Genomic DNA, 24492 nt, shown 5'->3' with positions numbered 1-24492 from the left:
GTGATTTCTCTACTATTCTGGCCTAAAAAGACCAGCTCTGAATAAGTGAAAAAATCATAGTCATTCTGGAATTTTAGGACAATGACTTGATTTAAAGGTACTTCCATTTTTGGTTCTTAGGTTTCTTTAATCCCAACTCTCAGACGCAGAGAAATTCAAGCTGCAAATAACTTACGCTGGGTCCCGGGGGACCAGGGGGGCCCGGTGGTCCTCTTCTCCCAGGGTCACCCTAAGTTATTTGAAAATTGTGACACAGTGGTTATACACATGTCAAAACGTAGCACATAAAACTGGTGAGGCATGAGAAACTGGCATTCCTAGAAGCCCTGCAGAGCTCAGCCTGCATGGACCTGCCACCAAAATCGATAGGGGACCCACAATCCAATTACCTCCACAAAACCAGAAGAATAAAGGAGTTCCGGTCTCACCAAAGTAATAAGACAAGGCAGAGGGAGACTTGGGGAAAAAAGCCAGTTCTTCTCTATAGGATGATCACTTTATCTACTCTGCAAACAAACTGGAAACACTACGTGTTTTTCTAGTTGATTTTCAGGGGAACCAGAACAGCCAATACTGCTAGTGCCGTCCCGCTAACAGCAGCAAGGAAGGCTTGCGCCTGCCTGAAGCTGCAGCAGGGAAGGTCGTCACCTCTGCAGGGCCAGCGACCCCTGGGGCTCTTCACCCAGAAGCTGTCACTCAGTCTGTCACTTCACACTCTTGCAATTGGGACAGAAGATCAAGATGGCTAAATTCAAATATGCCATTCATTCAGATGAAAATGGATTCCAGTTAGACTTAATATCCAGAGTTCACTCCTGGCACAACTTTTCCTTCCTAATGTTCTATCATAAGAAGTCAAAAGCATCTGACAATCAATTTTACAATCATTTCATATTCATTCATCATTCACTAAATAAATTTTTCAAACAGTAGCACCTACAGACTCTCAATGGATTTACTATTACCTATCATTCAGATAACATCAATGATTCAACTTTTTTTGAATATTTATTGAATATTAACATCAAACACATTACCAGCAATTTCTTCCACGAAGTTCAGCTCTTTACTGACTAAAGTTAAGTTCTGTCAGTTCGATTATGATTTCATGATCCTAACATAAGTGTACCTGGTAGTAATTTTAGACTGTTCACTTCATTTCCTGCAGAGAGACTAATACAAAAGACACTGGACCCCAATCCTGGCTGAGAGTCTGTAAAACGAAGGTGACACTTCTCGACTTGATCACTAATTCTAGAAGTTGGGAAGAAAAGTTTAGCTGAAAACTTCGGGGAAAAAATTTAAATCACTCTACAAAAACGAGGGAGCATTATTACCCTGGTCCTTGTCAATACTATAAACTGGAATGAAATTCATCTGCCATTTCCTGGATTTGAAGGGGGAAGCATACAGTTAGGGCAATGTGCCTTCCCTAGTAACATCTTCAGTTAAATCAGCAAATGTCTATCAATGCGCTGTGTGTGTGTGTACTCACAATCGGTCCAACACGGCCAAGCTCTCCGGGGAGCCCTGCTCCCCCAGGAGGACCCTGCAGTCAACAAATTAAAGAGACACGGTGATTTACGGATGTTTTTACAATCTATGACAAGTGATATCAAATACGATAAACTGACTTAGAATTACGTATCTGTGCTAGCTTTGGTTTCCAACGAGATGACCCATTTGACCAAATTTTAATTACTTAAATAGAAATTAATTAAATTAACAGAAATTCCTTAAATTAATAAAATACTTTTAGCAGAATAGGGGTGCTGTCATAGTAGCCCCCTAAGATCATTCAGGTAGGACACTATAAACACCACTGGGTACAGTGTTAGCTGGAGCCTAGGGCTGGGATCTGAGAAATGGGCCATTTTTGTAGACTATGTAAAACAAACCAAGAGATAATACTTACAGGAGGTCCAGGAATACCACGGCCCTAAAAGATTAAAATAAAAGTTGTTACGGTACGTGACCCATACTTAGTGTAAATACGGATGCAGAAATAACTCAGTTCAAAAATAAACAATAAAGTTTATCACTAAATAAACATAAGATGTTCATTCTACAGAAAGGACTGGGTAAAGAAAAGCAAACACAGCTCTATTTCTAAAGGAAGAAATTTGTTTCAGCTCCTCAAATATTCTTTTGATGTCTAAGCTAACCAGTAATATTTTCTCCAAACTTTTTTTAAAGAAAACCAAAATACCATTACTCACAAAGAGGCACAACCAGACTTTTTCATATTCTTTTCCATTGTAGGTTATTACAAGATGATGCATATAGTTCCCTGTGCTATACAGTAGGTCCTTGTTGATTTTCTATTTTGTATCTAGTGGTTTGTATACGTTAATCCCAAACTCCTAATTTATCCCTCCCCCTCTTCCCCCTTTAGTAACCATAAGTTTGTTTTCTATGTCTGTGGGCCTATTTCTGTTCTGTAAATGAGTTCACTTGTATCATGTTTTAAATTCTGCATATAAGTGGTATCACTTGTCGTGTTTTATAAGAAACCTACACTAATAGCAATACAATACTGCTTTAAAGTTTATAATGTGATATTTGGAAGTTCCCCAAACTTCCTCTCCCTAATTTAGGAGAGAACTTCCTAAAGTTCTCTCCCTTTAGCACAGAGAGGCGGGGGAGAAGAAAAGGGTTTAGAAACACACCCTTTGACAGGTAGGGCTATATGTCCAGACCCCAAATCCAGGAGATACTGAAAATGAAACGGTGTCACTCATGAAATAACCTCCAATGGATCCTAATTTAGTATACTGAATTTTATTTTAGAGCTGGTAACCCCATCTCACGCTCCTTTACATTTTCTATCTCTTGAGCAACGCTGAACTGCGTGTAATCAAGGGTTGAAACCACGCCTTCTGCAGCCTCGCAACCTCAGTTCCAAGCACAGGGCCTAGTACATAAGAAGCTCTAATTCTACGCTTGTTGAACCTAATAAAACTGAGCATCAGCTACCTAGAGCTCCTATTCTCTCTATGCTTTCCAGGGTCAGTCTCCCGGCCTTGGGTTTCCTCTCCTCTGTTGGCTTGAATCCCTTGTATTCATAACTGTCTCTGATACCGTATTCCTGATAGCTTATACTTCCAGAGCTCCTTTTCTAAAATATCCTTATATGAAGCACCCAGTGGAATCAGTGTACATCCTCTGATAATGATATTATTATTTCTAATTATTTAGGCAGCCACAACAAGCATGAATTTCACATGACCAGTATGTTTCAATGATAAGTGGGACTTTTTTAAGCCATTCTTTGAAAAATTACTTCTATTTGAACATTTTAATATGTGGATCAATTTGGGGAATAAATGTTCTGCTTGGCAATACCGAAGTAATCAATAAGTTATTTCATTATCAGAGAACTAGTGGTTTGATAAATTTCACTAAATCTAAAAAAAAAAAGCATCTCTATAAGATGTTGAGCTCTGAGCTGAAAATATGGGAGAAAGGCCAGCAAGATATTCACTTCTGCAAATAGACTTACAATGGAAAAGTTGACAGACACTGAAATAAGGCAAAGAAAACAGTGAGAATAGAAAACAAGGAGGAAAAATACAGATTCATGACAAGAACAAAAGAGGAATGAAGAGCAAAATAGAAAAAAAGATAGCAGCCTGAGAAGCCAGTTCTCTTGTAGACTGAAATAACACAAGTCTGCCAGATTGTGCAATGTAGAAAAAGACTTGCCAGGGAACCAGGTGGGTGATGATATCTGACATATCTGACAGCCAATATTTCATTAGAGATAAAACCAGTTGTGAAGAAAGTGGGGTGATGCCCAGGTCTAAACACTGAATACTTAGATTTGCTGTTGTTATGCAAGAAACATTTTCCATCAGTGGGGACAGAGAGGGAGATGTCTATTGGGAAAAGCCACCTGCAAACAGATGTATGTATTTTACACCATACATTCAAATAGCTCTAAAATTGCTCTACTCATAGTCAGAATGCTTATCATAGCAGATAAGTCATTAACTCCTTTGTGATGTGTATTATGTAGAAAACTACATTGAAAAATTTCACAGTGGCAGAATTTTACCTAAAGATAGGAGATTATCAACCACGTCACTTTACATTTACTTACTGGAAATCCACGAGGTCCCGGCACGCCAGGTTCCCCCTAAAAATAAAAATAGCTCCATTGTACTTAGCTTTTAGTAGAATGAATACGTAAGTATGCAAACTGCGTAAATATTGAGATCATTACAACACTCCATCCTGGTGTTTCGGATGTAATTTTATTCAACTGAAACACGATTTTAGTTGAACAAGTGTATTTCAGCTACTTCACAACTAATCTGTTAGTTGATTTGGAAACACCACAATGAAATTATGCTTCCACACTTAATTAATACCAGCAATTAATACCAGGTGGCTAACTTACTTTCTGTCCTCTCGGTCCAACAGAGCCAGGAGATCCATTAGGTCCTGTTAATCCCTAATAAAGCAAGATGGTGTTAGAACTAATACAGCATCCTTACACAAACCACTAAGTGGATAATTTTACTTAATTTATTAATTATATACAGGATGGTTACCTATGTATGGTACAAATATTTGTAAAGAAATACCTTTGCATATTCTTTCTCAAAGCTAATGTTTAAGATCAGCCTGTTAGTTACTTTCTGTTGATAAATTCTATCCTATTCCTAACTTCCTGCTAAACGCATTGTTTATCACAGGGTTCAATAATTTAGTACTTTTGTCTCTGCTTTGAAAAATGCAAAATAATAGTTACAGTGTTCTAATAGGTAAATCTGATAGGACAACAGGTCTTGGCTCTGCCATTTAGCCATATTTATGTACCTCCTTTACTTTGTTTATAAAACAAAAATACTGTATGCCTCTGTAGCTTTTTATTTTTTAATTATTATTTATTTATTTTTGGCTGTGTTGGGTCTTCGTTTCTGTGCGAGAGCTTTCTCTCTATTTGCGGCGAGCGGGGGACCACTCTTCATCGCGGTGCGCGGGCCTCTCACTGTCGCGGCCTCTCTTGTTGCGGAGCACAGGCTCCAGACGCGCAGGCTCAGTAGTTGTGGCTCACGGGCCTAGTTGCTCCGCGGCATGTGGGCTCTTCCCAGACCAGGGCTCGAACCCGTGTCCCCTGCATTGGCAGGCAGATTCTCAACCACTGCGCCACCAGGGAAGCCCTCTCTGTAGCTTCTGAATAACGTCTTGAGAGTTAAAATGTTCCTTCAATAGTAATTAAAACTAATCAATCTCATTATTGCCTTAGAGCCGTCTAAAGCTCTCTAGTCATCTTAGCAAAGACGACTGCTTAGGGAATACATTAACTTTTAAAGATGAATCACTTGAGAACATGTATGTTTCTAGGTTATCTGCCTTAGTAAAACAGCTAATTATTAAGTATACATTTTCACGTGTGCCACTCACTATGCAGAATTTAAGTCAGTTACTGAAAATTAGTAGGGAAAATGGCAATGTTTGGAAGTGATGCTTTAATAACTGCTTTAGCTTTACATATGATGGTTATAAATGTGTTTCACAGTAATTGACTTAATAGATGTCAAAGCATGATAACACTACATGTACATCCAAATTTCCACGTCAGGTAAAGACGCATTTTTATCTTTTTAATTTTTTCTTTACTTTCAGATGTTGTCATTTATAATGTAATCTTGAAGGGAACACCTTGCTAAAGACAAATATGTGTATGTGTAGCTATAGATATATACAGACATATATGTACATATACATATATGCATGCATATACAATATAAATACCTTATAAAACCTATACATTATCAAGATTTTGAAAAAGACTAAAATGATATTAATTGAGGGATGGATTCCTTGAAAATATGAAAGCCCTACTTAAAAATAATCACCAAAATCTATATTTAATCTGTCATAGTCTGCATAAATATCAAGAAAATGCAGTCATGTAGCTTATATAGAAAACTATTTCACTGATCACCACTTTTACATTCCTCTACATCAATTAATTTCCCTCATAACTCCAAAGAGTGAATCAAAGGAAGTAGAAAAGAATGAGTTGAAAATGTTAACTACTGGAAATTTAGCAAAGAATAAAGTTATTAAACACACACGGAAGAGTTTCTGACAGACTTAGATTTTCAATCTCCCCAGTATAACTGTAACGCTGTAACTTGGGAACAGGCCCCAGCATCTTAGTTGCTGAGCACCTATGGTAACGGAACGCTGGCTTTTGTATTTCAGCAAACAAACCATTCCTGCAGGGGTACTCTGGTAACACATATGGCACATGGGTTTTATAAACCTCAGGGCATGTCTGACGAATGGGGCGTCTAATGTCCACTCTATGCATATACCCTCCAAGACCAATCCTGGTCAATTCCCACACACACAGCCAGCTAACCATCTTCACTCAGTGATTGAAATAACTGACAAGGTTGGAGGACAGTAGCTACTGTATACGGTAGAACTTCAGCTCCATAATAAGGAAGCAGAATGGCTGGATGCCCTGGAGGCTGCTTCCAGTCACTTCTTATTTATACCGTCTTCCATAAGACATGATAAACTATGTCTAATCACTAGGAGGCTCTTTGAATTAATGAAAATACATTCTGGTGTCCAATGATCCAGTGAAGTCTTTTAAGAACTAGCCATGTAGAAAAGCATAAGCTCCATGAGGACAGGACTGCATCCATTACAACCCTAGCACATTGTCCCGACATCTAACACACACTCAGTACACGACTACTGAATAAACTAATTTGGGTTAGCCTGTTGGGTGGAGGGATTTCACACCTGTCCTTCCACATCATCTTTACTTTTGGTTCAACTCCCGACTCTGGCACTTAATTCCTGTGCAACCATGGGCAAGTTGCTCAACTGTATGCAGCCTCAGTTTCCTAATCTGTAAAATAGGTATAATAATATCTAACTCATATGGTAATTTTGAACATTCACCGGGATATTACACACAGAGTGTTTACAACAGAGCAGACACTGAGTTAATGTTAGCTGTTCTTATTATCAGCATTATTGTGTGGTCAGACTACACTAGATGCTAATGAAGAGTTCACATGAAGTGATGTCTCCTGCCCTCTGGGAGCTTAAAACCTCATTCAGAAGGGGTTCTGCAAATAAACAAGCAAAAAAATCTACGTATTAACCACAGGCACTGTGCTTCACGGCCCCCCTCACATTTTTTTTGCTGCCTATTTCCACTTACACTGACCTTTCAGAGTAGTTTCTTTATGACTCACTATCCTAATCATATAACATCTATCAGGGATGATAGTTGTATACATTCAGAGGATGTTCTAACCTCTTTCCTGTAAAAAGTAGCATGGCTTAACTCTAATTCCTGTACTTCATGCTAATTCCTCTTCTCTGTATCTGAGATGGATGCTATACGAATGAAAAACAAAATACTACTTTACAGAGCTCACTAAGCATGCCACAGCAAAAGTGCCTGTAAGAATGTAAGTGATGAATGATAACAGCACAGTTGTCCTTTGGGAGCAGAGCTTCCAACCAAGCTCTGACCTCTTTAATTTTACATGTCTATAAGGGGAAAGAATCAACTTACTAAAGTCTTAGCAGGAAAGGAGGGATTTTATATGTATGTACATAAATCTCCTACAATTTACATTTACAGATGCACGCATACAACTCCAACTTGCAATCATTCTTATTTGTCAAAGAAATGACTAGAGGAAAATATCGCCAGTGGCAGAAAGAATTGCTTTCATATGAATGCTTATGAAGATAAAGTTCTATATGGGGTGATGATATTAAAGCCAACTGTGTTCTGAAATTGCCTGCTACTGCCTGGCAGAGCACACCAGCCATCAACAGTAATTTCCTTCCAACATTCCAACCACTCAGCTCAAGAGACCCAACACATAACCCTACAAGACTAGCTGCCATGACTCGTTTACATTTTCTGTCAAAAATCCACTTGATTCAGGATAATTACCTTTAAGCCATGTTCCTTTCAGATCCTTCCAAACACCATCTGATTAACCATTTGTTAACATTACCAAAAAATACAGCTTTGCAATGAACCAAGGTTGGAGGGTTCAGGTCCCACCACTGCACTTAGGTTCACCTACCAAGAAAGACAACTTACGCTTTCCCACTTACTTAGCTCTCAAGCCCAGAGACAAACAGCAAACTCTGATCCAGTTTCTAGTATTTCATTAGTCTCAAGGTCTATTCTCAATTTAGGGTAAAAGGTCTGTTTAAAATGTCAAATGTGTCAAAAGAGTGGAATAAAAAACTTTTCAGGTCAGGATCTTGGAAGTTGCATGTGGCTCCATTTCAAAATTTGGTGAACATGAAATTTATACCAATATTTACAAGTAATTATAAAATATCAAAATATTTTCACTATCCATTGAATTTTTAATATCATATTTCTTGGTTGGTAATTCAGATAACAAAAATTCACTATCATTCTTTTTCTCCCTATTTTCTCCAAATATTCATCTATTTAAGAACCTCAATTCATATCTGCATGAGGCAAAGCTATCTGGAAAGAAAGTGACTCTAAAAATCAAGAAATGTGGTTTCTTTCACCATCTTAGCCACTGAATAACTCTGGGCCCCTGGGGAAACTACTCGTCCTCATAATTATTCAGTGTCCTTATCTGTGAAGAATAATATTAGCCAAACCTACTTTCCAGCTTATTGTAAAGTTAAAGGAAATAATGTTTGTGACTGCATTTGAAAAAAAAGTTCTACTCAAATGCAAATTAGTATAGTTAATTTTTTGCTCAGTTCTAAAAATGCCCAAAATACTGGCACATACACGAATTTCTTACTTTATCTCTTCTTCCTTTCTCTTTTTCTTTTTCTCTTGCTTTCCTTTGCAATCCCAGAAGATTGATTCAATGCCCTCATCAGTTTCTCCCTGAGGACCTTCCAGGGTCAAAGTTCTATGATATAAGAAACCTTACTATTTTACACTTTTTAACTTTGGAAATCTGATTTGGAAATCTGCACTGTGGTACTGCAACTATAGACAAAGAAAAAAAAACTATTTGTAAGTGTTATTTACATTGTACTTCTGAAGATTTTGAAGAACTTTTATTTATCCCAAGTTTCTGTTTAAGTGTGGAAATTACTTTAAAGCAAAACCAGGCATTGTCTTTACTCTTCTTTACAGGTAAAGAAGAATTTGTTGCGCCTGCTACAAAAGCACCATGAAATTGGGACACAGATAATTCTAGTCCTCTGTCTGAAATTATGGCAACTCAATAGTGAGACAAGACTTCAGGTCATTGGTTTATGCTTCAACCACCACAAAAATCAATAATAATGATAGTCATTTAATCATCAATTTTCTTTTCACATAAAACAAGGTCCACGTTTCAAAGGAATGCAGAAATAAATCCAACATATATTGGGCTACTGGTTTACTTAGTGGCCTTGTATTTATCAGACTTTTTTGTTATAATGTGTCATAAGTAATTCACGGAGTTTCAAAGAAAAGCTTGATAGCCAACAAGTTATATAATTTCAGTTTGTATTATACTAATATTAGGCTGATATTCACTTCATATTATCCAAATATTAGTCCCTGGGAACCTCATGCACTGCCACTTTGCATACATAGAAAGTTCAAACTAGGGCCCTTGAAGCATAAAACAAAGTCAATATCTCCTAAGGCAATGAATAGCAAAGACAAATATTTTCATTATGCTAATCTTGATAAAGAAAGCACATCTTAATAACCACTAACATCTAGCTGTTTGGTTTTTCTTTTTCTCAAAATGAAGGCTCTGTCTTAAACTCCAGTCAAAAGTTCTCGGAATCTATAATCATAGGTTTTCGGGTGCTTTTTTTGATTTAGAAAAGTCCTTAGTTCGGGGAAACCACATGAAATGGTAACTTGAAGGATAACTTGAGGGACCCAGCCCTGTCTGTTCTCTGAGAGCAGGTGCTGGATCTTACTTCACTTCGTATCCAGCGGCAAAGTCAAGGAGTGGCCTGCAGTGAGACCTCAATAAATATTAGTCCAGTGTACGGACAGAGAAGCCGAGAGGCCTGAAGTCCTTTTACTCTGAAGAAATGTTACTTAGTGTTAGGTTTATCACACAGCATCTGAGAGTCCTTCCGATGGGGGGAAGGCAGGTGTGCTGGTGGGTAGGTTGGGGAGAGGTTGCTGGTTCCCGGTCTTCAAGCAACCCTAGTCAGCTTATTTCTGGGAGTGATGTCAGCCAAGAAAACACCCGTGGAAAGAGAGAGGGCTAGTTTCGAATTTCCTGTGCCACGCGTACTGACCAGTTCCCTGCCCCAGCCCTGCTCCCGCCCATCCCCACCCACTTCAGACCCTCCCCTCGAGAGCATCTTTCTCTTCTCTCTTCCTTGGGATTTAGGAGGAGAACCTCAAGAACCTTCCCCTGCAGGTTCTCTTTCTAAATGCACTTAGGGGGTGCCGGAAGACAAGGGCAGAGACGGCTTGCTGGGAAGCCCCTGCAGAGGCCAGTCGGATCCCTCCTCCCCGGCACCGGGTGAGCAGGGGAGTGGACGTTAGAGGCAGGAACCGGTACCCACCTATGTTTTCCGAGAGCAGGAAATGCCAGCGCTGCGTGCTCTCCCCAGGGAGCTGCGCGGAGCCTCCACCCCCGCAGACCCGTGCGCAGAAACGGCCACGTCCGTCCGTGCCAAGCCCGCGCGCAAGGCCAAGTTCAGGGCCACAGCCCTGCTGCAGCTGGGACCACGGCCACCCCCACCCCTGCAGCCTGCGCCTCTCTACACGCACACACGCACACACGCCTTGGGCCCGGCTGCGCGCCCCCAGTTCCCACTACTCACGTCTGCGCCCGGCGTGCCAGGCTTGCCCGGAGCTCCCGGCTTTCCCGGCTCTCCCGAGGGGCCCTGGGCAGGGAGGGCGCGAGGCAGGGAGAGAAAAAAGGAGAGAAAAGGGGGCAAAGTTGAAACTCTTCTGACGCACGTGGCTGCAGACCACGTCGGAAGGAAGGAAGGAAGTGGAGGGCCAAGGCGCTGATCCACTTACCGGGGGGCCCGGGGGACCCTTCGGACCTCGGTCACCCTGGAGGACGGGAGGAAAGGGAGAGCAGTCCGTGAGAGGGGGGCGCTGGGGACCCCTCCGGGAGAACCCCTCACGAATCGGGGACGGGGACGGGCTAAACGGTGCTGGTCCGTGACCAACCGGGGCCACAGGACACGTGACCTCCTCCCTCCGAAATTCCCAGGCATCCCGCCTTTGGGTGGGGGGCTCCGGGCGCTCTCAAAGAACCCACCCGAGCCGCTGGGGGAAGGTGACACTTACGTCGATGCCGTCGATGCCCGGGACTCCAGGGGGGCCCGGCGGCCCCGGAGGACCTTGCTCACCCGGGGGGCCCCTCTGACAAGAGAGCGCACACGGGTTAGTGGAGCACGTGGGGCAACGACGCGAAACTGGGCGCCAGGGCCCGAGGCCCCCGGCGCGGCCCGGTAAAGACACTGCCCTGCAGAGGCCGGGGTTTGAACCCAGCATAACACGCGGGGATCGAACTTCCAAGGGGACTTCTTCCCCTCCTCAAGGTTCCCAATGAGGCTGACGGTGAGGTTAGAGCACAACCCAGGCCCCCAGGGTGGAGTCCTCACGTCTACAGAGCACTCAACCGAAGGGGGCTTGTGAGGAAGAGGGGGCCTCTTCCTCGAGGGACTCGATCTTGAAGATGGTGGTCACTGAATAAACACCTCGATTTAATCGGTGATTGCGGGTCAGTGTTTTGGCCAAAGTTGAACAGGTGGGAGCGGAGGCGCGCCCGCCCAGATCAACCACAGTGTCATTCTGTAGACCTTCCTGTGCTCAGGAGAAAGCTGGGGGAATCCTCTCAGGGACAGACAAGGGAGGATGGGGCGGAGAAGCGGTGAGACCCAGCGAGCGCCTGGCCTCCTTTCAGATCCGCCTGCAGCGATCCTCTTGCAGGAGGTCTGGGCACCTCGCTTCAGAAACACCCCAAATTTCAGGCTGACCCTAGGGGGTGACCCCTTTTATCGGCTGCAAGCAGCTCAGCTTTGATGGTGTTAGAGGGAAGGCTGGCCTCTGAAATAGTTTGCACACCTTGCTTAGGGAATGGGAGATTTTTTTTCTCTCTCTCTCTCTCTCTTCTAAATTTGAAAAAAGAAAGAAAGAAAAAAGCTTCTTTCATCAAGGAAACCTTGGTTTTTCTAAACTCCGGGGACCAGACAGGTTACAATGGGGTCTTTGTAAGTGAAACCTCAAACGGCTCTGGCTCCCCTGCCCCCGCGGGGTCCTGTCCTGGGCGGAGGGAGAAGACGCCGAGCCTTCGGGAAGCTGACGAAATTTCGAGGCGAGTCCGGGCCGCGGGTCCACCCCGACCCGCGGGCACAGCGGGAGGGATGCAAAGTTTGCTGGAACCCCGCCTACTCCCGCCGGGCTGCCCTGGACCGCGCCAGGAGGGGGGAGGGGAGGTGGAGGAGAGGGGGAGGGGAATGGGGAGGGGAAGATGAGGAGAGGGGAGGGGAAGGTGAGGAGAGGGGAGGGGAGGGGAGGGGGAGGGGAGGGGAAGGGGAGGAGAGGGGAGGGGAGGGGAGGGAGAGGGGAGGGGAGGGGAGGGGGAGGGGAGGGGAAGGGGAGGGGAAGGGGAGGAGAGGGGAAGGGAGGAGGGGGGAGGGGAACGAGGGAGGAGCAGTCAGGCTGAAAATTAAACCCCGGCCTCCAGCCTCCGCCGGCCTCCACCGCCTGAGCCTGCAGTATGGGGGCCCGGTGGGCGAGGGGGCGCCCTTTCCGGGACCGGGACCGTAGGGGTCACCTAGGGCCCCCGCCTCCCACCGTGCTCGCCGCAGGATGCGCGGGGCCCGGCAGCCCACGGGATGCTCGGCACCTTCCCCGCGGCTCCCCCGACGGCTGCGCCCCCTGACTTACCAGGTCGGTGATCTGGCTGGGCTGGAGAAGAAAAGATGGGGAGACAGTGGGAAGGCGTCCCCCTAAACCCGCGCGCAACTTACTTGAGCCGCGCACAGGCAGAGCCCCGACAGCAGCAGTCCCAGCCCGAGGGCCCCGCGGGCCCGCGCCGTCCAGGCCATCCCCGCCGCGCGCCGCTGATCCCCGGGCCCGCCCTCCACGCGCGCACGGTGGCCCTTGTCCCCACAAAGAGCGCCCCCAGACAGAGAGGCGTAAGTTCCTCCTGTTTGCGAGTGGCCCCGGAGAGGGTCCTGGGGATTGGAGGAGAGCTTGCGGGGCCGGGAGGACGGATAGAATGACAACAGTCCCTTTTAACCCCTTCCCCGCGGCCGCTCAGGCCGGTTCTGCCCGCGCCCCTCCCGCCCCAGGGCGGCATCCTGCTGTCCTAGGAGCCAAGGCGATGGCCTGCGTGCCACTGAGGGCTGCGACCGGCAGTGTTCTTGCGGAGATGTTTGCGAGGGGAGGAGGGGGGGGGGGTGGGTCGTAAGCCACCCAAGGTAGAAACAGACACCCCCGCCCCAAGGTGGTTTCTACCCGCCCAGCTGTGGGTGGGACCGGGGCTTCCTTACTGTCTATCTGGTCTGGGCTGCAAAGCCTGGATTCTTTAGGGAAAGAGAGTGGGGAGGGGGGATTTTGTGGAGGTGGCGGGAGCTACGCTGGGTGGAAGTGGCCTTTGCAGGTGGTCCAGGGACTCACGGTTACCCTGGTTGGCAGCTCGTGGCAAGTTTCTCTCCTGGGTCGCAGCGGGTCACAGTGGATCAGCAACCACTGAAGTTCAAACTGGGGAAAGACAGCAGCCAGTTCAGGTCTTTTTGGAGCACAGAAGCGGGTCGTTTAAAAAGGAGATGAGTTTGTAAGTGTGGTCCAATTGTTAAGTGTCTGGTCACCAGCTTGAACTGGTTGATCTCAGCGGACCAGGACTCTTGTTCCTGAATACCATTTTTTTCCAATGGAAACGGGCTGCAAACCCTCCCCACTTTCCTCCTATCATTGGATGTAGTTGACTTTAGCTCTGCATTGCTCCAGCACAGCCCTAGGCAGGAAACCCACCACTGGCACTGACTTTCTCTGTCCTCACCACAACGTTCAAGAGGTAGATTCTGTTGAAATGAGTCTCAGAGAGAACAGGAAACTGTCCTAGGCACAAGCCAATAAGTGTCAGAGTCTGGATGGGATCCCAGAGGACATATGCACTAACACTTCACACGGGAAAAGATTAGAAACAGAGGCGGCAAAAGAGGCGGCACCAGGAATAAAGTAGAGAAAGGAAAATTGGGTCCTGGGAGAGTATGCGTGCTAGACATTTGCCACAGAGTGTCACAGCTTAAAATGGAAATAGGAAGGTCTGGAAGTGGAGGGAATGAGAGAAATTTAGGACTCAGGAAAAAACAAGATAATAAAAAATATTTCAGTTTAACTAATTCATTGGTTGAAGAGATATAATATTCCTAGACAATTGAAAGTCAGGTGTGTCTTGACAACTTCTTACCTTTTAGCAGGTGTTAAGGGAGAAAGAAGAGCTGAACAGGAGAGAAATAGAATGAAGGAAGAGTGGCCAGGTCTGAATCTGAAAGCCTCAGGTGAGAAGGTTAAAAAAAAAAAAAAAAAAAGGTGTGCCACCACGTGCCACTCTGGCCCCTCTTCAATGGGGAAGTTCCTTGCCAGGCATTTCTATTTGGATCCATGTTTCTTGATCAGTTGATTCTCCTGGCATTATGCAAATGTCCAGTTCCCAAATCTAAACATAATGTCATTTAAATATAAGGTAACTTAACATAAGGTAATCTCTTTTCTTTCATCCAATGGTGATTTGCACTCCATGCCTCCTGCCAAAATGACTCCATCTACTGGATCTAGAATTAAGTTAGACACATTTTTCCCATTGTTACAGAAGCATCCAGAGTTGAAGTTACTGGATGGAAGATCAAAGTTGGAAGGAATGAAAGATGAAGTCCTTTCCTTCTCCCCACAGAGGAAGGGAAAGTTAACCAAAAGGAGGTTTTACATTTTATAAAGGGGTGAAAATAAGACATCAAGTTTTGACATTCCTGCATTGGTGCCCCTTCTCACATGATGCTAACTGCCCTGGAATTCTCCTCTTGCTCCATTTTTCTTGTTTCCCTCAACCCTACTATGCCTTTTCTCCAGAAAATGTGGACACTGGAAAAACGAATTAAGTGGGATGAAAAGAAAGTGAGCAGCTAAATCAAGACATATTTTAGGATGGAAAGTTATCTACAAATTGTATGAAAACTATGCTGATCTGTGTGTTCTTGGTGTGAATTATTTAACAACAGCATATTGACATCCTACAAAAGAACTGCTTTCCAAACCACACAATAGCTTGCAGCTAAGGAAATCACTTTAATCAAACACTTTGTTTTTCATCAGAATAGTCTTGTTTGCTTGGGAGGGATTTTATCTTGGTTCTGTTCCAACCTGCAGAGGAAATTGTAAAAGGAAGATGAAAGAATGGAACAACCTTTTCCTTAATGACTACTAAATACCTGGCATGCCCCCAACATCTCTTGGAGGCCAGTCACACATGGGTAAAGGGGCTCAGAGGGGTTAAATCATTTGCCAGGTCACACAGCTAGTAAACGTCAGAGCTGGCATTCCAAATGTTCCTGACTCTAAAATAAGGACTTTCTCTGCTATCTCAGTCAGCCTCCTTGGAGAACGCAACATCTCTCCAGAATGAATCATGATTTTCTAAGCAGGTAACCCACTCATGTGGTGATTGAACATTTGTATTAAAGATGAATAGAAAAGAAGACAGACCTAGAAATTAAAACTGCATAAACTTACTTCCTACATATACTAGAAAACTTCAGAACTAGACTAATACATTTTCATAAGAATTCAAAACTTACCCTACTTGCATGCTTGTTATAGAAACAGATCCAGAAGCAAAATTTCTACTGTTCCTCCCAAAACTGGCAGCTGTTTCTATATGCAGTTACATATTCATGTGTATGACAAAATATCACATAGGAAATGTGATTTTTTTTCCTCAATGACCAGATAAAAGTTTTACCAGAATAAGAAAAAGTGTCTCCCCCTCCCTAACTCTCAAAATAAAAGAGACCACTCATACAATGTTATTCACTAAGTCATTTGTGAATTGATATCAAACTAGGCATGCATTGTATGTGGGTGATTCTTTGATTCTCAAAAATAATTCATACCTTAACCGCCTTGAGAAATTTTAATTATATGGCTAACCAGGAAACCTATATCCTTTATTTAGATAGTTCATTAAAGTTACTTATTGCAAATGCAAAGTAATTCATTAAGCTATTTTCTCAAAAATGTAATTCTGTCTGGATAAACGGGAACACCTGCGTAAGTACGCACGATGCAGTTGTGGTGCAGGATAAGGGGGAATGGAATGGAATTCACCTGTGAATACAGGCTGGGTTGTGACAGAGTGTCACCCAGATCAGAGGTTTCTGAACACATCTGTGCTTCCACATAAACACCACCTATGCACTAATAATCATCTATACAACAACCTTTTGGGGGCTTACAATATGAATTCCAATTTCCATGCTAATTATTTTGAAGGAAGATTGGCAGAGTTCCCTGGTAAAAGTCACTCTCATTATACATCTAAAATGCTGATTTCCACACATCTCTCATTTTCATAGAGATGAAAGAATCATTCTTCACTTTGAATACCCATGGACAAAACATATGTGACTAATGTTTTAATTTAGTCCATCAGCAAACATTTTTCAAGTTCCAATATAAGCCAAGGACTAAGGAAATATTCTACAGGAACCAGATATTCTCCTCCCCATAATGGGTTTACAGTATATGACACGAAAAAAAAAATACAAGTAGAGAAATAAAAACTAAAAAGTTTTTTTTAATCTGTTAAGCAGAACATAAAAGGCCCTAGGACAATCCATATTTCTCAACGTAAAATACCTCTGCATTGTTTCAAGGCAAACTGAGTTGTGTGAGTGTAAGTTGTCTTACATCTGCCTAGATTCATCATTATCCAATTCTTTTCAATAGGACTCTAAGGTATAATTCTATCCCCTAAGCTAGAGTAGGGTCCAGCTGACAACACATTAAACCAAGGAATTTTGGCCCCAACTCTCTACTCTTTTAATAGGGCTAGACATTTCTACTTACTTTGCTAGGTTATTGACAAATATTAATAAGGTACTTAAGCCATTCAGAAGAACTAAACAAAAACTAATCGCAGACAACTACCTTTTCCTCCGAGAGAGAATTTTAATGACAAACTATGGAACTTGACTCTATATTAAGGAGAATGGCACAAGGCTTAATTTTTTGCAAACTGAATTATGATTAAATTTTATATACATTGCTTAAAAACTAGCTCTTCAAAGATAAATTCTTTAATAGGAGAGGTGATTCATTAAGCTTTTAGTCTAGTCTGTAGCAACAAAGATTTAAAGAAATACTTGAATTCACAGATCTCATGCTTCTTTTCAGTTTATGATGATATGTTGTTTTCTACCATCATAAGGGACCTCCTCTAGGTGAAGCTTCCTGGTTGCTGAGCAGGAGGCTCTGAGCTGCAACAAAATCAGAAATTCCCCTAACTTTGTGTAGACTAGGCCATGCAGTTCCAGACTTAGTGCTAAGAATGTGGTTAAATATGAGTGGGCAACACTCATCCAAATCACACCAAAGGCAGAGGCAGAATGGTGAAAGGGGAAAGCAGTGGACTTGGAGTTAGCAGACTGGCAACTAGTCATTTACTCATGTTTTAAGTCAGCATATCTTTATATAGCACATTCATGTGCTTCAAGAAAGATAGTATGGAAGACACAAAAATGTTTAGTGTATAGGACAGTATCTAAGCTGAAAAGTGTTTTTGAAAATAAATACGACAGTGGTTGAGATGAGAAAGATATATTTCTGGCTAAGGTCATCAACAAGGGGATCATATAACATGGAATACATAAGGAGGGACCTGAAGGCATTTAAGGTTTTCATAAGCAGAGATGGGGAGGTTGAAGGATAGAGTTCTGAAGAGAAGAGGTGACAATAACACCAACAAATTGAACCTAGAATAAATGAACAAGTTTCCAGAAACATACAGACTGACAAGACCAGGTCAAGAAGAAACAGATAATTTGAACAAACTGATCACTAGAAGTGAAATAGAATCTGTAATTTTTTAAAAATCCTTACAAACAAAAGTCCAGGACCAGATGTCTTCACTGGGGAATTCTACCAAACATACAAAGAAGAATTATATCTATCCTTCTCAAAATATTCCCAAAAATTGAAGAGGAGGGAACACTCCCAAATTCATTCTATGAGGCCACCATCACCCTGATACCAAAACCAGACAAAGATACTACGAAAAAATAAAATTACAGGCCAATATCTTTGATGAATATAGATGCAAAAATCCTCAACAAAATATTAACAAACCAAATCCAATAATACATAAAAAGAATCAGACACCATGATCAAGTTGGAGTCATTCCAGTGTCACAAGGATGGTTCAACATACACAAATCAATCAATGTGATACACTACATTAAGAAAACAAAGGATAAAAATCACACAATCATCTCAACAGATGCAGAAAAAGCATTTGACAAAATTCAGCATCCATTCATGATAAAAATGCTCACCAAGCTGGGTATAGAGGGAATATATCTCAACATAATAAAGGGCATTTATGACAAACCACAGCCACCATAATACTCAACAGTGAAAAACTGAAAGCCTTCCTGCTAAATTCAGGAGCAGGACAAGGATGTCCACTCTCACCACTTTTATTCAACATAGTATTGTAAGTCCTAGCCACAGCAATCAAACAAGAAAAAGAAATAAAGCGTATCTAATTTGGAAGGGAAGAGGTAAAACTGTCACTATTTGCAGAGGACATGATACTCTGTATAGAGAACCGTAAAGTCTCTACACAAAACTATTAGAACTAATAAATGAATTCAGCAATGTAGCAGGATACAAGATTAATATACAGAAATCTGTTGTGTTTCCTTACACTAATAATGAAATATCAGAAAGAGAAAAAAAATCCTGTTTAAAATTGCATCGAAAGAATAAAATACCTAAGAATAAACTTAACCAAGAAGGTGAAAGATCTATACTCTGAAAACTATAAAACATTGATGAAGGAAACTGAAGATGATACAAAGAAATGGAAAGACATCCCATGATCTTGGATTGGGAGAATTAATATTGTTAAAATGGTCATAATACCCAAAGCAATCTACATATTTAATGCAATCCCTATCAAAATACCCATCACGTTTTTCACAGCACTAAAACAAATAATCCTAAAATTTATATGGAACCATAAAAGACACAGAATTGCCAAGTCAGTCTTGAGATAAAAGAACAAAGTTGGAGATATAACCCGTCCAGACTTCAGACTATACTACAAAGCTACAGTAATCAAAACAATGTGGTACAGTATCAGCACAAAAAAAGACACATAGATCAATGGAACAGGATAGAGAGTCCAGAAATAAACCAATTAATGGTCAATTAATCTATGACAAGGAAAGCAGGAATATGCAGTGGAGAAAAGACAGTCTCTTCAACAAGTGGTGCCGGGGAAGCTGGACAGCTACATGTAAATCAGTGAAATTAGGACACACCCTCACACCATACACAAAAATAGACTCAGAATGGCTTAAAGACCTAAATATAAGGCATGATACCATGAAGCTCCTAGAAAAGAACATAAGCAAAACATTCTTTGACATAAACCATAACACTATTTTCTTAGAACAGTCTCCCAAGGCAAAAGAAATAAAAGCAAAAATAAACAAATGGGACCTAATCAAACTTAAAACCTTTTGTATAGCAAAGGAAACCATCAACAAAACAAAAAGACAACCTACAGAATGGGAAACAACATTGTCAAAGAATGCAAATGACAAGGGATTGATATCCAAAATATACAAACAGTTCATATAACTCAATACAGTATGGAAAAAACAAACAATGCAATTGAAAAATGGGCAGAAGACCTAAACAGGCATATTTCCAAAGAAGACATACAGATGGCCAATAAGCACATGAAAAGAAGCTCAATATCACTAATTATTAGAGGAAATGCAAATCAAAACTACAATGAGCTATCACCTCACACTGGTCAGAATGGCTACCAATCAAAAAGTCTACAAGTAATATATGCTGGAGAGGGTGTGGAGAAAAGGGAACCCTCCTACACTGTTGGTGGGAATGTAAACTGATGCAGCCACTAAGGAAAACAGTATGGAGTTTCCTTTAAAAAACAAAAATAAAACCTACCATATGATCCAGCAATCCCACTCCTGGGTATATATCCAGAAAAAAATGAAAACCCTAATTTGAAAAAACACATGCACCCCAATGTTCCTAGCAGCACTATTTACAATAGCCAAGACATGGAAGCAACCTAAATGTCCATCAACAGATGACTAGACAAAGAAGATATGGTACATATATACAATGGAATATCACTCAGTCTTTAAAAAAATGAAATTTTGCCATTTGCAGCAACATGGATGGACCTAGAGATTGTCATACTAACTGAAGTTAGCCAGACAGAGACAGACAAATATATATTATATGACATAACTCTTATGTGGAATCTAAAAAATAATACAAATGAAGCTATATACAGAACAGAAACAGACTCAAAGACATAGAAAACAAACTTATGATTACCAAAGGGGAGAAGGAGGAAAGGAGGCACAAATTAGGAGTATGGGATTAACAGATGCAAACTACTATGCATAAAATAGATAAGCAACAAGGATTTACTGTACAGCACAGGGAACTATACCCAATATCTTACAATAACCTATAATGGAATATAATCTGAAAAAAGACTGAATCATCATTACACTGTACACCTGAAACTAATGCAATATTGCAAGTCAACTATACTTCCAAAAAAAAAAAAGATCTCCTCTTAAGATGCTCCTAAATGCTCTGTCCTTATCTCTCCCTCCAATATACTGTCAAAACTCAGCCAAAGAGATGCTTTAAGAAGAAGAGAGCATGTTGTTTATCTAGCCCAACTATCTGATAGCTTTCTATCTCACACATGGCAGGAAAGCCAGCGTGCTGACAGTGTCTCTCACCTTCACATCATGGTCCCTCTCCAGCCTCAGAGCCTGCTTCTCTCCGTCTCATCCCAGCTACACTGGTCTCCATGCTTTCCTCAAAGACAGCCGACAACACTAACACAGTCCCTTTAACTCACTCTCTCTATGTGGAATCCTCCTCCGCCAGATAGTATATACGTGCTAATTCCCCCGACTCCTTCATGTTTTTGGGTTTTTTTTTTCTCAAGGAGGCTCTCTTTCCAGGCACTCCAATTGTCTTCTTTTTTCTCTACAGCAGTTATGACCACCTGGCATACTATAAACGTATTCATTTACTCATCTGTGTCCATCGCCTCTCCCTAGAAGGAATGTAAGCCCCATTGCAGTTTTAATTTCTGCCTATAACTTAGCAGATGTTTAGTAAATAGTTACTGAGTGTTAATAAATGAATACATAGAAATGGATAAGAAATATAATGAAGAAAGTATTGATAGTATTTGTCTTCTTGTTTGATTACAACTTAGGGCAAGCCCCTTCCCCTGTCTGGGCTTTAATTTCTTCATGTATAAACTGAGAGGTTGGAACTACATAGACGTAAGTTCCTATAGCTCTGAAAGCCCATGATTCTATGGACACCATGTTGTAACCAAAGAAACTAACCATACAGAAATTAACGTGAAGAGAAGGAAAAATGCCACTGAATGAATCTCTTGCTTTCTAGTCATCCAGTCTACAAAACAAAGATTTCTTTATGATCTTAGTCTGTATACATTTTAGGAAAAATAGAATACTAATAACAATGATTTTTTTTTTCCATTGCAACAGTCTGGGCACAGCTGAGGCCAATAAAAGTTTTCGTACATTCAATTTTCCATTAAAAGCAAGTTTGGCCATCATTTAGTTTTCACTCTGGTTGTCCTTAGCACCTTCCCCCATCATGGCTCCTCCTGTGAGAGCAGCTCTATTTTCTGTGCTCTTCTTGTTTTATTGCCACCTAGTGCAAGATCCAGCAGATGTAGCATGCTGGGTTTTATCTCTGAAAGACTGACAGTCAACGTTCAAAAATAACCTGATCAGATCACGCCAAAGTGTTATAAAAAGTATTTTCTATGGATATGTACAGATAACACTACCATTTCTTTCATATTTATTTAATACTTCCAAGTGAAAGAGTATTTGTAAAAAGCACTTGTCAAAAGCAACGTAATAAGCAAACAATAGTTTAGATATTTTGCACAGTAGATATGCATTTCTTAAATCACTGAAAACATAACTTTCCTATAATATTTCTCAAATACCCAAAATAATATTAATCACAACCTCATAATTTATCTTTCCCGTTATCATTCATGAAACTTTCTTTGTACACTGGGAAGTTAGTATGACTTAATTCTGTGGGATAGAGAGAAAGACATAACTTCTCCATCCTGGGTTTTGCTGGTTCTTTCTATAATATTTGCTCTCACATTTTCTCTGAATTTAACAAAAATAACATAGAGCAACACAGTTGAAATATAATTTTTAAAAGCATTATATCTGTCTGATTAATCATGTTCTGCCTTGGTTTATTCAGAATATGCATAGGTAAAAAGATAAAGGGTTTTCCTCTTGCACTGTTGGTGGGAATGTAAATTGATACAGTCACTGTGGAGAACAGTATGGAGGTTCCTTAAAAAACTAAAAATAGAATTACCGTATGACCCAGCAATCCCACTACTGGGCATATACCCAGAGAAAACCATAATTCAAAAAGACACATGCACCCCAATGTTCATTGCAGCACTGTTTACAATAGCCAGGACATGGAAGCAACCTAAATGCTAATTGACAGAGAAACGGATAAAGAAGATGCAGTACATATATACAATGGAATATTACTCAGCCATAAAAAGGAATGAAATTGGGTCATTTGTAGAGACATGGATGGACCTAGAGACTGTCATACAGAGTGAAGTAAGTCAGAAAGAGAAAAACAAATATCGTATATTAACACATATATGTGGAATCTAGAAAAATGGTACAGATGAACCAGTTTACAAGGCAGAAATAGAGACAGATGTAGAGAACAAATGTATGGACATCAAGGGGGGAAAGCGGGGGTGGCGGTGGTGGGATGAATTGGGAGATTGGGATTGACATGTATACACTAATACATATAAAATGGATAACTAATAAGAACCTGCTGTATAAAAATATAAAATAAAACAAAATTCAAATGTAAAAAAAAAGATAAAGGGCTTGAATCATGTATTTGTAAAGCCATATATGCTTTCATCCTCCCTCAAACAAGCCCAAACCCCTAGTGTACATCCCTGAAAAGGTGGAAGGGCTAACTTTGTTTTCTAATGGAGCTGTACCAAATAACTCTCCTGGGCAACCACGTTGCCAGCAAACAATAAAGAACCTGCCATAAAATAACGTTTTTATGGTATACTGCCAAGAAATTGAGCTTTGCTGTGGAATAAATGGCACCAGCCTAAAATACGGGCACAAAGGCAAATAGAAAATATGGAATTTATTGCTTTGAAATCAAGCTATGTATTAGAGCAGTACTTTGGGGAAAATATAAATACTCTGAGCCCACTATATAACCACGAATGATGTGAAGGTGTTTGAGTTGCACAACATGGGAGCAGCTGTTCTGCAAGTCTTATGTAAACCTCTTGAAATTGGTTTCCTTTTCCAATTTAGAAAAGGGAAAGAGACAAAAGATGAGCTAGATCGGGAGAAATCACAAACAAGCACAATATAAATGAGTCTCTTAGTGTTAGTGCGCCATCAAATGTTGTTTTCCACTGCATCCTTATTATGCAGTTCCTAGGGTTACCTTTTGACATCTGTTTATACCTTTATAAGGGGTGTTTGCTTTACTAAAGAAAAGCAAGTGCTGATCCTGAAAAAAGTATTTAATTAATGTGGAGTGTCAAAGATTAGAATGAATCTGATTTCATGAAGAAAAATAGAAAAATACACTGTTACTTGTCGCTTTCATGCTAGCAGCACATTTCATTTTAATCTAAAATTTCTCACAAGTAATACTGAATACTTGCTGTCTCCAAATCAAGAGAAAAGTGCCCTATCAGTATACGTCTTCTACCACTCAGAATACACAGATTCCACTGTTCACCACTCTGTAAGTCTTCCAAGAGACAGTCACTTCAGTAATTGATGGCAACTTGAGATTTCAGCCAAAGTGAGATCATAGGCCACGAAATAAAAACAAAGGCGTAGGGACAACTCGTGGGCATTTGGGTTCGTCTGGGGACTTGTATGAGTACTTGACTATTCTTAGTCTAGAAAAGTAAGGAGCAGTGTCAGAAAACTAATAAAGCTAGAAAAGGGAAGAATTCACAGACATGGGAATTCCCACATGAGAGTTCCTTTTCCTAGAACACTGGACTTTATCTTCTCCTGGGTAACTCTCCTCTCCCCCTAGGATTCCTCTCAAAGGCCACCTCCCACAGGAAACCTCCTTGGACTTCACTCCCATGCCTCCCTGCCCCCATCTGAGTGAGGAGC

General features: G+C 41.4%; 1 protein-coding gene across 2 annotated transcripts in view; it reads right to left on the bottom strand.

Annotated features, from left to right (window-relative positions):
• The window catches only part of COL9A1 (collagen type IX alpha 1 chain), an 86378-nt gene that overhangs the window by 48153 nt on the left and 13733 nt on the right, over positions 1 to 24492 (bottom strand). The window contains exons 6-15 of one of the 2 annotated variants that reach the window (XM_082474204.1): positions 13610 to 13693; positions 12875 to 12895; positions 11270 to 11344; positions 10994 to 11029; positions 10792 to 10854; positions 4403 to 4456; positions 4103 to 4138; positions 1916 to 1939; positions 1496 to 1549; positions 176 to 229 (exon numbers count right to left, since the gene is read on the bottom strand). In XM_082474204.1, coding sequence (XP_082330330.1) covers positions 176 to 229; positions 1496 to 1549; positions 1916 to 1939; positions 4103 to 4138; positions 4403 to 4456; positions 10792 to 10854; positions 10994 to 11029; positions 11270 to 11344; positions 12875 to 12895; positions 13610 to 13693 — 501 coding nt within the window. Of the gene's footprint in view, positions 1 to 175; positions 230 to 1495; positions 1550 to 1915; positions 1940 to 4102; positions 4139 to 4402; positions 4457 to 10791; positions 10855 to 10993; positions 11030 to 11269; positions 11345 to 12874; positions 12896 to 12957; positions 13166 to 13609; positions 13694 to 24492 lie in introns of those variants that run through there. The other variant, XM_082474203.1, reaches the window with a different exon arrangement.

The sequence above is a fragment of the Balaenoptera physalus genome (assembly GCF_965194825.1).
Source record: "Balaenoptera physalus genome assembly, chromosome: 9".
Lineage (NCBI taxonomy): Eukaryota > Metazoa > Chordata > Mammalia > Artiodactyla > Balaenopteridae > Balaenoptera > Balaenoptera physalus.
This window is presented reverse-complemented; position numbering and strand designations above follow the sequence as displayed.